The sequence below is a fragment of the Arachis duranensis genome, chromosome 7 (assembly GCF_000817695.3).
Source record: "Arachis duranensis cultivar V14167 chromosome 7, aradu.V14167.gnm2.J7QH, whole genome shotgun sequence".
NCBI lineage: Eukaryota > Viridiplantae > Streptophyta > Magnoliopsida > Fabales > Fabaceae > Arachis > Arachis duranensis.
This window is the reverse complement of record NC_029778.3, coordinates 55,000,321-55,014,816: the sequence shown is the minus strand read 5'-3', so window position 1 is coordinate 55,014,816 and position 14,496 is coordinate 55,000,321. Positions and strand designations below refer to the sequence as shown.

Sequence of the window (14,496 nt, the reverse complement as noted above, 5' to 3'; positions counted from 1 at the left end):
AATAGTTAGAATTTTCTGCGAAGTTTTAAGGTGTTAATGGAGTTTCTGGATGAGGCTCCTTCTCTGGAGTTATTTTTCTCTTTATTTCAGGCCAAGGGTGTCTGGAAGGGTGGCTGGGTGAACTTGAATAGTTCGCCCAGATTTGCTATCTTCAAACTTTATAAGTCTTCTTTTAAAGACCTTAAGGAAATGTATTTGAATGTTAGGAATGCTGAGGGTGATTTCCCATTTTATTTGGACGAACATTTGGGGGGGGGGGATTTCCCTTGTGGTGGTGCTTCGAACCTCAGAATATTCTGGGGCCTAAAACCATTAGTCCAAGAAATGAGTGTATTATTGAATACTTAGTGGAGGTGGTTAATCGAAAAGAATTTATTTCTATTTTTGATTTGCTTCAGTAGAAAGAAAATAGGCAAGCTGTTGTAGAATATTTAGGTGAGGTTTTGAAATATAGCTTTGTGGGTTTTTGAGTTGACATAATGCTAACTGTTTGTTTTGTTGTAGGGGGAAAGTATCCTGGAGTGTCTGCTGCTACCCAAAGAGCTTGGGTAAAAAAATAAGAACCTCAAAAAGGGAGGTTCAACATCGAAGCCAGATAAAGCTGCTGGTGTTGGCGAGGTTAATCAACCTCGGCCGAAAAGGAAGAAAGTCATACTAAAGAAAAGGAAAATTGATGTGGTGGATTTATCTAAGGTTCTGATGAAGATAGAGAGGAGGTATCTATTGAGGAAATACATGCGTTTATGGAAAATCAAAAGAAACTACATGAAACTGCTGACCAAAGTGACGGGTCATTACATGCAGGTATTGCTCTCTGTTTGGTTTTGTAAATTGGTATGGTTTTTTTTATTGTTCTCCTTGTTTTTGCAAGGTTCATGGTTTTCGTTTGGCAAGCTTAGGGCGCAGCCAGGAGAATAAGCATAAAAAGCTTATTGGAGAGAGACAGGATTCGAGTTTGAAAGAGGAGTTAGCGTTGAAACTAGGAAGAATCTTGGGTTTTTCAATTTTCTAACTTATTTTGGATTTCGTTCTTTATCAAATCCCAAATTAACTTGAAAAAAAAACTAATAAGATGTGTTTCAGAGATTCATATTAATTCTTTTAAAAATAATTCAATGCAACTCGATCTAAAAAAGAACAAAAAATAATATTCTGTAAGTGATAAATTATTTCCTTCAACGTTATCATGAAAATAATTAATCATCCATAGAGTATTATATAGATTTTTTATTTTTCTTCTAACATTTCTCCTACAAAATTTTTTGAAAATCATCCATTTTTAGTATTTTTTATTATTCTCTAAATTTTATTAATTTATATATATAAATTTTAAAAAATATAGATACAAAATATATTAATTTATACGTATAATTTTTAATAAATATAAGTATAAATTATATATTTTTTTGCATATAAAATTCATATAAATATAAATATAAATATAAATTATTACTGAGGTTAAGTACTAACAAAAAAAATGAAATGTCATTTTGTCTATCTTGTAGCATTGCTCCACTTCTCCCATAATGCACCTGGGCGAACCATGTGATGTTTCTAGGTAAACCCTGGCAAGGCAGCAACATATAACTTAGGAAGCTAGGAAGATTCTTAGGTCTTTCACTACTCCTAATTCTGAAAATTGTGGAAGTAGAATTGTAACACCTAATGTGAATGCCAACAACTTTGAATTGAAGCTCCAACTCATCACCTTGGAACAACAAAATGGCCAATTTGTGGGAGTCCTCAAGAAGATCCTAACTAGCACATCTCCAACTTCCTCCAAATATGTGACACGGTCAAAACTAATGGAGTCCTTGTTGAAACTGTTGAGTTAAGAAAGTAATTAAATTAATTAATGATGACAAACATTATTTTATTAGATAAATTAAATAATTAGTGTTGATTATTTATGATTAATGTTGCAGGCTAAAACACATTGTTGCAGCAACCCAAAGTGAATGAAAACAAAAACAAGGCTGATGGGCTACAAACCATAAAAGCCCAAAGAAAACAAAGCAAGGAACCAAAGGGCTGAACTTGATTTAAACTCTATCCAAGCTCGTTTCCATAACTCCAAGCTGATCCCTCTAATTTGCTCTCACACCAAAAGCAACGTTCACTTTTGTGTTTTGGTCAGAAAATCAGAAAAGTGAGAGAGAGCTTCTTTCATAAGCTATTCACCAAAGAAGCAAGAAAGAGAAGGTTAAGCAAATGGTAGAAGTCTAATCACCCATATCAATTTGTATCAAGAAGAGGTCAAAAGCTAAAAGTGATTTTATTTCCTTCTACATGCATCTCATTTTCTTCTCTTCATCTTCAATTCTCTGCTACTCCATATTGGGATACATGGGAAAGATAAAGTCTGTTCTTCTCTGCTATGCATCTACGATCAGAAATATAACTTGGGGACCAAGCTGTTTTTCAATAGCCAAGATCTGGCTAACCATTGAAGAACTTTTTTTGTTTGCTGTCCTGAGGCTTTCGGTCAACCAAGGAGGTTCGAACCAAAGTCCCTAATTTGAGTAAAAATGGAAGAAAGGGAACGGCAGAGTTGGTGAAGCACAAAGCTTAAGGTTTGACCTAGGAAAGAACAACATGCTAGGGGATACAAAAGAAGTTGATTCACCATTCTGAAGCCAAGGAGAGATAACCCAGTGTATTGAGGTTTTGTTCTGTGAAGAAGCTCTCTGAAGAAGTTCATCTACTTGGATAGTGCTTTCTTTCAAAGAAGCATTCCGCCAAAAATGAAGAATTGAATCAGAGACATGCAAATCTGGTTTATCACATAGCAAAGAGGTTGTTGATGAGTCAATCGCCTTCATGTTTTACAGATTGTATTTTACTTTTCAATGTTTATCTTTCTGTAATTTCTTGAGTGAAAAGGCATATTGAGAGAGCTCAAGTAAAAGCCAATGAGTGGAAGAGGCTGAGGGATACACTTGAGAGAAAAGCCTAGAGTTATTTCAGATTTTTTTAGGTTTGTTTATGTCTTGTATCTTGTACCAATAAGGTACCCCTTTCTTAGTTGGGTGAGCACTAAGAGTGAAGAGTTAGATATTAGCATAGCCAATGTCAAGTTAGGTTAGAACTTGAGTGTGAAAGGATTGTGTCAATCCTGTGAAATTGGTGTATGTAATACTTTAACTATAGTAGAAATTCTACCACTGTTGTGGTGGAGACTGGACGTAGGTTGCATAGCACAAGGCAACTGAACCAGGATACATGATGGTGTTAGCTTTTCTCTTCTCTGCTCTGTCCTATTTTCTGATATTCATGAGACAAAATGAAATCGTCTCATAAATTTTCCGCTGCTAAGTTCAAACAGATTCAGACTGAAAGTTTGTTTTAAAAGGGTCTGTTCAGTAACTTAAAAGAAGGTCATAGATTCAACCCCCCTTCTCTAAGCTTTCTACAACCTTTAGAAACCTACTGGTTGTTGTTGTTCTCATTCTCTGTAAGGGACCGAGTCAAGCAGTGGCTTGAAACTCAACCAAAGAAGAGCATAGCAACATAGGATGATTTGGTCAGCAACTTTTTAACCAAATTTTTTCCACCTCAAAGGTTGTCAAAGATGAGAATGGACATCCAAACATTTAGACAGCAAGATAGAGAATATCTTTATGAAGCTTGGGAGAGGTACAAAGAAATGTTGAGACCCAGATATGTTCTCTGACTGGGTGCAACTCCAAATTTTCTGTGATGGGATTACCCCTGCTTCAAGGAACTCATTGAACTACTCAGTTAGAGGATTTCTGCACATGAAGAAGACTATTGACGAAGCCTTGAAGTTAATTGAGATAGTGGCCAACAATCAATACTTATATTCCTCTGTTTCATGATTGAGTTATTCGTTTTTATTTTTTAATGTATTAGTGGTATCGAAAGGTACACTAACCCCGTTTTGAATTCTTTTATTATTTTAAAAAATTTAATATCTGAATTATAGCTTCAAAGCTATTTCACATAACTTTTTGAATTCGACTAAGAATAGTATTTCAAGTAGTGTGCGACATCATACATGATTTTCAATCACTCTAGTGTTGAATATGTGACATATAATTTGGAGTAAAACATCTTTTGAAAATTGTGTTTTCTATTAGGATTCAATCAAACAGGACTAGCTTGAATACGTGACATGTAATTTGACCTAAGGACTACTTTTGAATCTTATTAGAAACTAAATCAGTTTTTTGCTTAACCTCTTCAATTAATCGATTGACCAAGGAATTGACAACTGTTTAATTGAAGAGAAATTGAGAAACCAAGGAATTGAAAATTAGTTAATAAAGATTTGTCATGAAAAGATCTTTGCATGCTTCAAAATAGGTGAACAAGGATTGATTTTCGTAAGAACTTAAACATCTTTGAATCCCTTGACTCTCACCATCATTGTCTTCTCTCAATCAACATTTAAGTTCACTGTCCCTCAAGCATTCAAGCACTCAAGGTTTCAAACAGGAAACAATCTTGCCTCTCATCAATTCAAGTTTTATTGATCTAATTAAGTATTTAATCTGATATTTACTTGTTCAATCCTTTAATCCTCGTAAAAACGATATCCATTCACTGTGCTATTAGTTGAACGATCCAATATATTTGTTAATATCCGTGAATTTTAATTTTTGCTCATCAATGGGAACTAATAAGAAAAATTGACCAAATGGTTTACTTTTTAGACACATAACTACTGTCTATAGAAGACTACTATTTATTATAGACATACTTTTTATATTATTCAAAAAGCAATACATTATTATTATTATTATTATTAATGTTGTAATGTAATGTAAGGACTTGCAAGAACTTGATGATGTTGCTGGCTCCAAAGATTGAGAGCGGTGGTGAACTTGGCAGGTTGAGTTGGCGGAAAATAAGGGGCAACACACATTTTTCTGTGCTTTTTCTCATGGGGTTTCTCTTGTTGTAACTATTGAAAGGGAAAAAAAATGGAAGATTACATAATTGAGAAAATAAATTAGAAAAATAATAATTATAAATATATATAATCAAGATTTTAAGAAAAATAAAAGTCATTGTTATAAAAATTATAATAAATAAATAACAAAATAATTAAAAATATATTTATTTCTTTATAAAAAAATTTAATTTTTTTCTTAAATATTTAAAAAAAATTTAATTTTTTTTTTGTGAAAAGAAATTGAATCAAATGTTACAGCATGACGTCAAAGAAAATAACTAAATTATAGTCCAAAACACAGAAATTATTATATACATAGAAAAGAGATGGATAATTTTATTGAATATTGGTGTTTAGGGTGCTTTGCAAGAATATGGAAGTGTCAGAGACACAGTTTTAACACGTATTCAACATGTTAACTTTTTAAAAAAATTGATACAGCTTTTACAGAAATTCCAAGCAGAAATACGCAGAGATTCGCCACTTGTCGAGTCAAGATCACCACGCACCTTGCATGTTGAAGGTACAGAGATTCCTTGCTTGTTTTCAACATCCCTTTCACGGAAATTTACGACCACATTTTGAGCATGCATGCAACACGCGTCCTACATATTGCAGTAGCAGAGAATTTGAGCCAGCGTCCCAGCCACGTGTCGTTCCCCTGGGCAACACGCACCCTGCGTGTTGACCGCTTGGCAGGGTGGTCTCCATGCACCCGACATCATGCTTCAGGAAAGCTAAGGAAGGGTTTCGTTGAAGGCTTTAAAAGGGAGATGGGAGAAGGTTTTGTTGTTGGTTTTCATTTCATTCACGTACGGTTTGGTGAGAGGGTTGAGAGGGTTTTGATTGTTATTAAGAGAGAAAGAGAGTGATATTTTTTATAAGTGAGAGTGAGATTAAGTAGTGTGTTAATTGAAAAAATGGTACGTGATTATACATATGCAAAAGATCACGTTAATTATTTGGGATAGCCTAATTATGTAAGTTTAGTATTTTTGTTAATTTAAAATTTTATATTTAAATTATATTATTATTAGTGTAATTATTTGAATTAATATTATTATTAGCAGTTGTAGTGAATTAACAAATTTACAAATTTTTTTATTGAAATTATTTAATAAGATAGTTTTTTCAATTTTTTTATCAGCTATTCTATTATGATGTTACTATTAATTAGAAATAATATCATTTTAATTTATCAAGTAATATGTAAACTTAATAAATAATATAAGCCATTTTTTTTGAATTTTTTGTAATTATATATTTATTTTCTGTTATAAAATTATTACTGTATTTTAAGTTGCATAAGTAGTTTTTATTTTCTTTTATGAAAGTGAAGTTAATTTTTAATTTAATATTTAATATATTATATTATAATTTTGCTGCTTTATGTTTTTGGTTGTCCTATATCAGATTAACAGAAATATTTTGTCCCATAAGCTTGATAAGTCAGATACGTGACATTTGACGGTTGACCAGACTTTACAAATAACGGGATTCTACCATGTATCAAAAGTAGGACAGATCAGAGGACATTTCACCTTAGTATTTGTTCTTGTGGAAAGGTGGAGGCCAAAGACTCATTCCTTCGTATTGCCAACCGGTGGGATTACAGTGACACTGGAGAACGTGTTACACATATTTGGCCTATCAATTGATGGAGAGGTTGTGAACGGTTGATCCATCAAAACAAAATTAAGAAAACATACTACCCACTGTCTCATGTACCTATGTTCGCATATTCGGAAAACTCCGGTGCATGCATAGGCATCAAGATCCAAGCTACCATAAAAGGTGGAACGTCGATCGGTTGACTAACTACGGGTGGAACCACTAAAGTTTCTGTGACTGCCCCACCTCCTCCATCGAGCTCCTCGTCCTCATCATCGGCTTCATATGTTGCACCTGAGTTTGCTGGTGAATATGAAACATCCGCTGAATACTTGTTTCGTCCACGATCGGCATAATCTCAAACAATACCAGGCCGCAAAATACAATAATTGGACTCCGATAGAGAATGTTGCTCATTCTCTTTAAAATATCACTCTATATGCTCTAACAGAGCCCGTATTGTAGTTCTGCAAACGTTATAGTATACAGAACTACAAACGAAAATGTGCTCTCACAAGCAAAACTCGCGTCCTCATACGTATTAAGTATAACCTCACCGTTGTGGTAAACTACTATATTTGCAGTGCGCTCCATGACACCAACAGTAGAGGAAAACACCTCTCTTGCAATGTAGTAAAATGATAATGAGCTCCTATTGCAAAGCCATCCAACCAGCATCTGCCACTTGTCCAACACATAGGATGTGTGTTGCCTCCATGCCTAACACGTGTCCAACACGCAGAGTGCTGTGTACTAAGGTTGCCCGCCATGTGTCAATCATGGATGCTGTGTACTAAGTTAGCACGCAATCTCTCCAACGTCTACCCACCTATATATACACAAAAAAAACTCCATTTCCAAGTAAAGCTCACCTCTTTTTTCCATATTAAAATTCTTTAGCCCCCAAAACAATCATGTATTCTGAATTAATATTGGACTAAAATGATGTTTCATACAACAAAGTACAAACCCTTTATTAACAAAGGGTGTGAGATAAAGGCACCATCTGAAATGGTGAAGATATATCAGAGGAGAAAAATGGATTTGATACTGTACAAAACTCCAAAAGAAAAGGTCGGTCAAGACTCAACGGTACACAGTCCTGCCATTTTAGAAAGACAACCTCTGAACAATTTTAACAGTTCCCGGATGGCCTTTTTGATGTTGATGGAGGAGACAGCAGCCGACAGTATCACCTTAAAGGCCTTTTTTGATGCAGAGTTGTCCAAGAGCCTTGACATTAAAAGAGAGAAAAAGTATCCATGTTGTGGATCTAAGAAGCATCCCTGACTTTTAGATTAATAATGCTTAGTTTAACTTGTTATTATAGGTCTATCTACTAAAGGGTAGCTGTTTCGCTCCTCGCTCCACGGCATCTCGCCATATTCTGTACCTTACCCCAAGCTTGTCATACGATACCGGCCAATTCCATACATTTGCACCACTGTTCATCCGCTCTTGCTGACCCAGCACTAACCGTAGATCCTCATTTAAAACCTTGAATGAGAAATATCAACAGATCAGCAAGCAAAGTTAAAACTAAGATTAATCAGAACAGTAGATGGAAAAATTAATCATGCATTGTGTAAATTGCTTGCGTACATAAATAGCCATAGTCCATTAGTGTAGAAGAAAACCGAAAAAGTTAATAATTAAGAACCTATTTGTTTCCCTGGAATGAATGCTTCTCTAACCAATAGTTTTTTCCTTTTTCCTTTTTTCCCCCCCAAAAAAAGAATTCAATCACCAATTTATTAATTTTTTTTCCGAAAGGAATTCGATCAATTGTGATTTATAAGCAGAGAATTGTGTTTTGGAATGTCATACATAAATACTACATACTAGTTCCATATTTTTGTTGCATCCTTTTGGACCTTAAATACCACAAAGTATAAGGACTTCCATGATAAAATCTATTTTTGTCCCATTAGGGAATTAATTCTGTCTATCTGGCTCAAACATGATTAACTATTAAAGATTTGAGAAGCACTCTTACCTGTTCTGCAAAATGCTTCCATAGATATTGCATAAAAGGAACATGCTTTAGAAAAGGAGCAAAATCCAGCGACATTCTGTACAGTAGTCTTGTTTTTTGTTTTGATGATGGTAAGCAAACATGAAGTTGGTGCAGATGTGTGGCGCATTGACTGGTGTTTTGTCCCTCGAGTTTCCCAGGCTTTGAAATTCCAATCGTCGATAGAACCATGCAAGGTGGCCGAAATTCCATATCAATTGGATAGGGATCCCAGTACCCTTGCAGACCAGATCCAGGTGTCAAAAATTTCACCAAGCTGTAATTTCAAATTAAAACAAATTGACTCAGAAATATATTTGACTAGAAAAAGCGGTGAGTAATAATTAAAAAGCTTAACCACTCAGTTTGCCCATAATTCAAGTATGGAAGCATGGCATCTTGACTATACAAGATAACAAGGCCTCGACCCATGAAAAATTACACTCCAGCACATTGCAATGAAGTTTCCAAGAGAAAGCATTGACAATACAGGTTAAATAATTTTAGGAGCAACAACTAGTCTCGGTTATCGGATCCTTGCGAAGGACGAAAATTTCATTTCTTTATATTATTCGCTTTATATTTTTCCTCCCTTTTTTGAGCAGTGTTTTCTAGAGACCAAAGAGTCTAAGTAAAATTGGAGAAAGGAAAGGTGTTTTTTGATCTATTTGTTGAAATGAGTTGAGCTATTACATCCTGGAAGGCATTTTGATTCTTTCATCACTTTTATCGTTCACTTGTTACCTCTTGACAATTGCTATTAGTTGTAAGGGTATATAAATTATAAACAAACCTTGGGACACTCCATCCCTTAGCAAAGGTTGAAGTGTGTGTGAACGGGGCATGTGCGAGATCCAAAAGGTTGTCCAAAAGTAACCCATGTTCAATTGGAAGTTCCATGACAATCTGCCACATAAGATAAACACATCAAGTCTTGTTAATTAAAAAATCAGAATTCTTGCTTATTGCATCTCAATACATAATGGGATATACATCAAACTGACATCATACCTCGGCATGAACTTGGAACCCAGGAGGAGGTAATAAAGATGGAAGTGTGGCTGATGGGGGGTCATTGCCAGGCCAAATCCAGATCATACCCTCTTTTTCGAAACATGGAACTGACTTTATCTTCACATTAAGCAGTCGAGTGGATGGCATTTTCTCACATTTTCCAGTGGTGGTGTACTCCCAACCTGATATCCAACCATTATGTGATTTAAGAATCCATCAACTTTAAAGCACATAAATAGGTTGGTCATGTCATGTGATATTTTGTCCCATATATTATGCGAAACAGGAAAAGAGCATATAATTTCTAGGATGTAATCAAGTTAGTAAACAACAAGTGATCTAAATAAATGGCATAAATATTCATTTTTCCTCAGTGACCACTAACCATGATAGGGACATTGGATACGACCCTCATTTACAGAACCAAGGTGTAGAGGACATGATCTGTGTGCGCAGGTATTCTGAACGCATCCAGGTTTCCCATCTTTCCCTCTGAAGATAACCCATGGTTCCTCAAAACATTCTATAGGGATCTGACATAGAAAAGAAGCAACACTACTTGTAAGACTTACCGTTCAGATTAGTGGGGGATACACAACACTACTTGAAAGACTTCCCATTCAGATCAGAGTGGGATAGACTAGGGTAGCTAAATGGAATGCAATTTGAGTATAAAACTTGAGTTCAATTCCCTTGTAAATTGAAAAGAAAACGGAAAATATAAACAGAAATATCGCAGGATTTTCCAAATGCTTTACTGTTATGTGATGAAAAACTATTTCTGACATCAATCATTATAATTTCCAATCGTGCTTAATGATTGAAATATATTGCACAAAAATAAACCTAATATATGATATTGTTTTTAGTGTATATGGAACTTATGGACTTACCATGGTATCATGTTTTAGGTCAGTAGTGAAAGCAACAGGATACCAGAAATTCTTCAAGTTGGGATGGAATGACTGAACCGGACCTGATACATTCAAGCTTTTTCGGGGCGGCCTTTTCTTTTCTTCATTGAAAGATTTCGCAGATGTACTCGGCGAAGAAGATGCCTCGGAAACTTCTGTTGTGCTTCTACTTTGAAGCAGCCTATCATTTACTAATTCTTCCATGAAAGCTAGTTTTTCTAAAGCAGTTGAAACCCTTGCTTCAGATACATGGACCTGGGTTTATTCATTTCCAATAAACAAATAACAGATTAATATATAATGGACAAGATCCTAGCAAATTGATGCTCAAAAGGCATCTAAATTTCAAGCTGTGCTAACTTTTCTCTTGTTGCTAACATCTTATACCTGTCTGTGTGCTTCTGCTAATTCATCTTGCAACTCTGCTAGCTCCTTTTTCATTGTGCCAATTGATTTGTATTCGCGTGCTAGAGGATTAAGAACTTCCACTACCTACACCAATATTTTATGGAGACATTGTCAGCATGCCAATGGCAAGGTTTATCCAAAATCTCACAATATTTACATAAAAAATGCCATAATCCTTTCAAGCATCAAATTTCAATAAAACTGTAGACTTTTAATTTCTTCCTTGGCAAAAAACAAGAAAGACAAAACCATAGCTTGTGATTTCAAATGACAAATTTCAAACGACGAATTTGTCTCTCACTATCTGGAAAAAGGTAACAAACTTGTCTCTCACGGACGACGGTTTCAACTCCTAAAAGACTACTTTGTCCCTCATGTTTTTGGTGAGGATGAATAGGGGATTTAATCTAGTTCTAAAGTATATAGAATAATATAAGTGAACTACTGGAACCTTTTCATGGAGGAGCATGATGGTAAGCACATCTTGCCGAGCTCGCCAATCACAGTACTGAAGATCATATCTTGCCACTTCTAAGGCTTGATATACATCCAAAAACTTTCCTTTATAATGTGGGACTTTTGATCTCGGATCCTCCACGTCAAAGATTGCACTCCATGCATTCTTCTTTTCTACTTCTCCGAATACAGCAAGCACGCTGAATTTACCTTTCAAACCCTGAAAATTTTATATACCAACTGAAATTTAAGCTACTTATTATTCCCTCAGCTACAAATAAGAGGCCGTAAATTGTAGCATTTACAGAGAAGAAACTTTCTATAGCTCATACACAGCAGCAAAATGAGCTTCTACAGAGGTATAACATTTATTTTTTATTTGTTATCTTTTTAGTGCCCATAATGGCACTGATTAAGGAACCATAAGAAAAAAAATTGCATTGAAAATAGTAAAAGTACTTGAAATCTTTCTATTTCTGGATTCCTCAACAAATTCTTCGCCAAAGCTATCAGAAAATTGTAATCAATGGCAAATACAGGGAAAACGACAAGTACAGCATGCTAATTTTTTTTTTTTGAAATTTCCTTTTTACATAACAGCAATAAAGATTGAAATAATGCATATACCACACATACCTCTCGCCAATATCGCATGCCAAAAATTAAAATAAAACAAAAAACTAACATGAATCTTTGTGTAGTTTAGTCTCCCCCAACAAGTTTCCCTCTACTTGTCTAGTATGCAACCTTCTAAAATTAACTTCACCTCGTTTAAGATTTTAAAGACTAGTTTCATTTTCAAGAACAAGCACCAAAAAAGTACAAAGCCAGTAGCAAAACAAAAGAAAAAATTCAAATTCAAAATCAAATTACAAAAAATAAAATAAAATAAAGCATACCTTTTTGCTGTCAAGTTTGGCTGTTCTACAGAAGATTGGCAGAGTGAGAGCTGAAGCAGTTGCTATGGCGTTCATGGCGGTGCAAGGTTTAGAAAACAGAAAGAGAGAGAAAGAAAGAGAAGGAGAAAACGAAAGGAAACATTAATGACCGAGATTCAACTTTGAGCTAGGATTTTGTTTTGTTGATAAGAGGTTGGTGTTTCGCGCGATCTCAGTTTGCCTCCCTCGGTGCGCCACGTGGCAGTGCGTTTCCACATTGGTTTCTATTTGGCAGCAGCTACGTCCACACAGCTGTTTGGGGTTCTCATAGTATCTTGAAAATGTGGGTCCATCACACGTTGCCAGCTCGGATTGGGAAGATATCTTCTCTATCCTCTCGGCGCTCAGTCTATTGTCCCTTTATCTCTGAATTTTTTATTTTTTTCAATTTTTCTTTTCCTTAAAAAGCTTTTATATAAACTTCATTTTAATTCCTCTAAAGATTGGGTTTATGACAAAAATGGTTTTCAAAGATTGTATTGAGATCGTAGCGTAATTTTGTCTGAATTTTTAACGGTTATAATTTTATTTTATTTAGCACTAAATTTTTTAATGAAAAAATAACAATTTATATGAAAGTTGGTGCAATATATATGACAATATATTATGTACAAAAATATTGTTTATACTACAAAATTAGCTAACATTTATTATTATAAAAAACTAATGTATNTCAAAATTAAAGTTTAACTTAAAAATATTGAGTAATTATCATTTTATATTTTTTTAAGTGAAATAATTATATATTTTTCTCAATACATAATTTAAAATAAAATTAAAATATTTACATTATAATCTATTTTTTTAAAGAATTTTTTATAAACAATATTGATGGTTGAATTTGCTACATTTCTATGTGATTCATAAGTAAAACTTTTAAATATCTCTTACTCTTAACTCTTGAAAGTGCTACATATAGTTGGTCATGTGTAAAAATTGGTTTGGACAAGTACAATCCAACATCAGATAAAGTTTATCCCTAAGACTTATTAATTGTCATAGCAAACGATACTATTTATGGGGAATTGTCTTCGTTGAAATCTAATTGGGACAGTTTCATTTGTTGGTACCATATTCATTCTTGGAATCAAATCAATATGACCAATGTTATTACCCGTTAAGACTTCACATTCTATGACATGATTTCCAAGCTTCCTAACTTGTAACCTTGTGCCATTACAAACACCACTGGATTGGTCAATATTTCTCATAAACATGCCGGAACACCAACCATGAGTATTAATTTATGTAAAGGAAAACCAGAACAATTTATGCTATTCAGTAATTCAGGACCATAGAGATCTAGTTGATTCTCCATATTCCCTTTATCCATACATATTAAATCCGAACTAAGATATAATTTTTCCCCTCCAAGAATGATAGCCATTAGATGGTTGTTGACCTTTTCAACGATGTCAAGCGTCGGAACTAGTATAGTTCTTGCTTTGAAAAAATCATTTGAAGACATGTTTTCTAAAATATTTGGATAAGAAAAATGAACCGACTCATCAAATGTTTGGTCCGAAGAAGGAATAACAATATCTTCTGGAAGACATATCTCAGTTTCACCATCTATATTGTCACCTATTAGATCATCACTAACTTTCAATAACCACTCACCAAATTGCTTTGTCTCATCATAATCTAAAGCAGTTGTCCCTATAGAGAGTCTCATATTTTTTGTTAGTTTCATCACCTGACAAAACTTTCAAAGGTAAGACGAATTCACGGTTGAATGAATGATATCTTGTCTCGATCCTCGTGGAATGACAGGAAGGATTTGTCTAAAGTCTCCACCTAATACAACTAATTTTCTCCAAAGGACAAATTTTTGTTATATGTTAGAGAAAACCTTATGATATCACCCAAGCATTTATCAAGTGCTTCATAGCAGTATCTACTAACCATTGGAGCCTCATCCCAAATTATAAGTTTGGCTTTCAACAGTAGTATTGCTTGAGAAAAACCAGGTTTGATGTTACATACAGAACCCTCAGTTATATTCAGCGATATTTTGAACCTTGAGTATGTCGTTCTTCCATTGGAAAGAAGTAAAGATGCAATACCACTTGAAGAACGTTTAACACAATATCACCCCTTGAGCGAATCTTAGCGGACATAAGGTTCTAGAAAAATATTTTTCCAGTACCCCCATGACCATACACAAAGAAAAAACCCCTTTTATCATAATACACAGCTGTAACAATTTTATCGAATGTATAT

General features: G+C 34.4%; 2 protein-coding genes across 2 annotated transcripts; both read right to left on the bottom strand.

Annotated features, from left to right (window-relative positions):
* Positions 1 to 7,446: 7,446 nt before the first annotated feature.
* LOC107459116 (chlorophyllide a oxygenase, chloroplastic) lies at positions 7,447 to 12,400 on the bottom strand. The gene is made up of 9 exons (XM_016077325.3): positions 12,235 to 12,400; positions 11,331 to 11,555; positions 10,859 to 10,963; positions 10,451 to 10,726; positions 9,943 to 10,090; positions 9,555 to 9,739; positions 9,337 to 9,449; positions 8,526 to 8,820; positions 7,447 to 8,026 (listed from the first exon to the last, which is right to left on the bottom strand). The coding sequence occupies exons 1-9, from the start codon at positions 12,307 to 12,309 to the stop codon at positions 7,862 to 7,864; spliced, it is 1,587 nt and encodes a 528-aa protein (XP_015932811.1). The 5' UTR covers positions 12,310 to 12,400; the 3' UTR covers positions 7,447 to 7,861.
* A 1,080-nt stretch (positions 12,401 to 13,480) lies between these two features.
* Positions 13,481 to 13,948, bottom strand: LOC107459082 (uncharacterized). Its single transcript, XM_016077296.1, has one exon. The coding sequence runs from the start codon at positions 13,946 to 13,948 to the stop codon at positions 13,481 to 13,483; it is 468 nt and encodes a 155-aa protein (XP_015932782.1).
* Between the last annotated feature and the right edge of the window lie 548 nt (positions 13,949 to 14,496).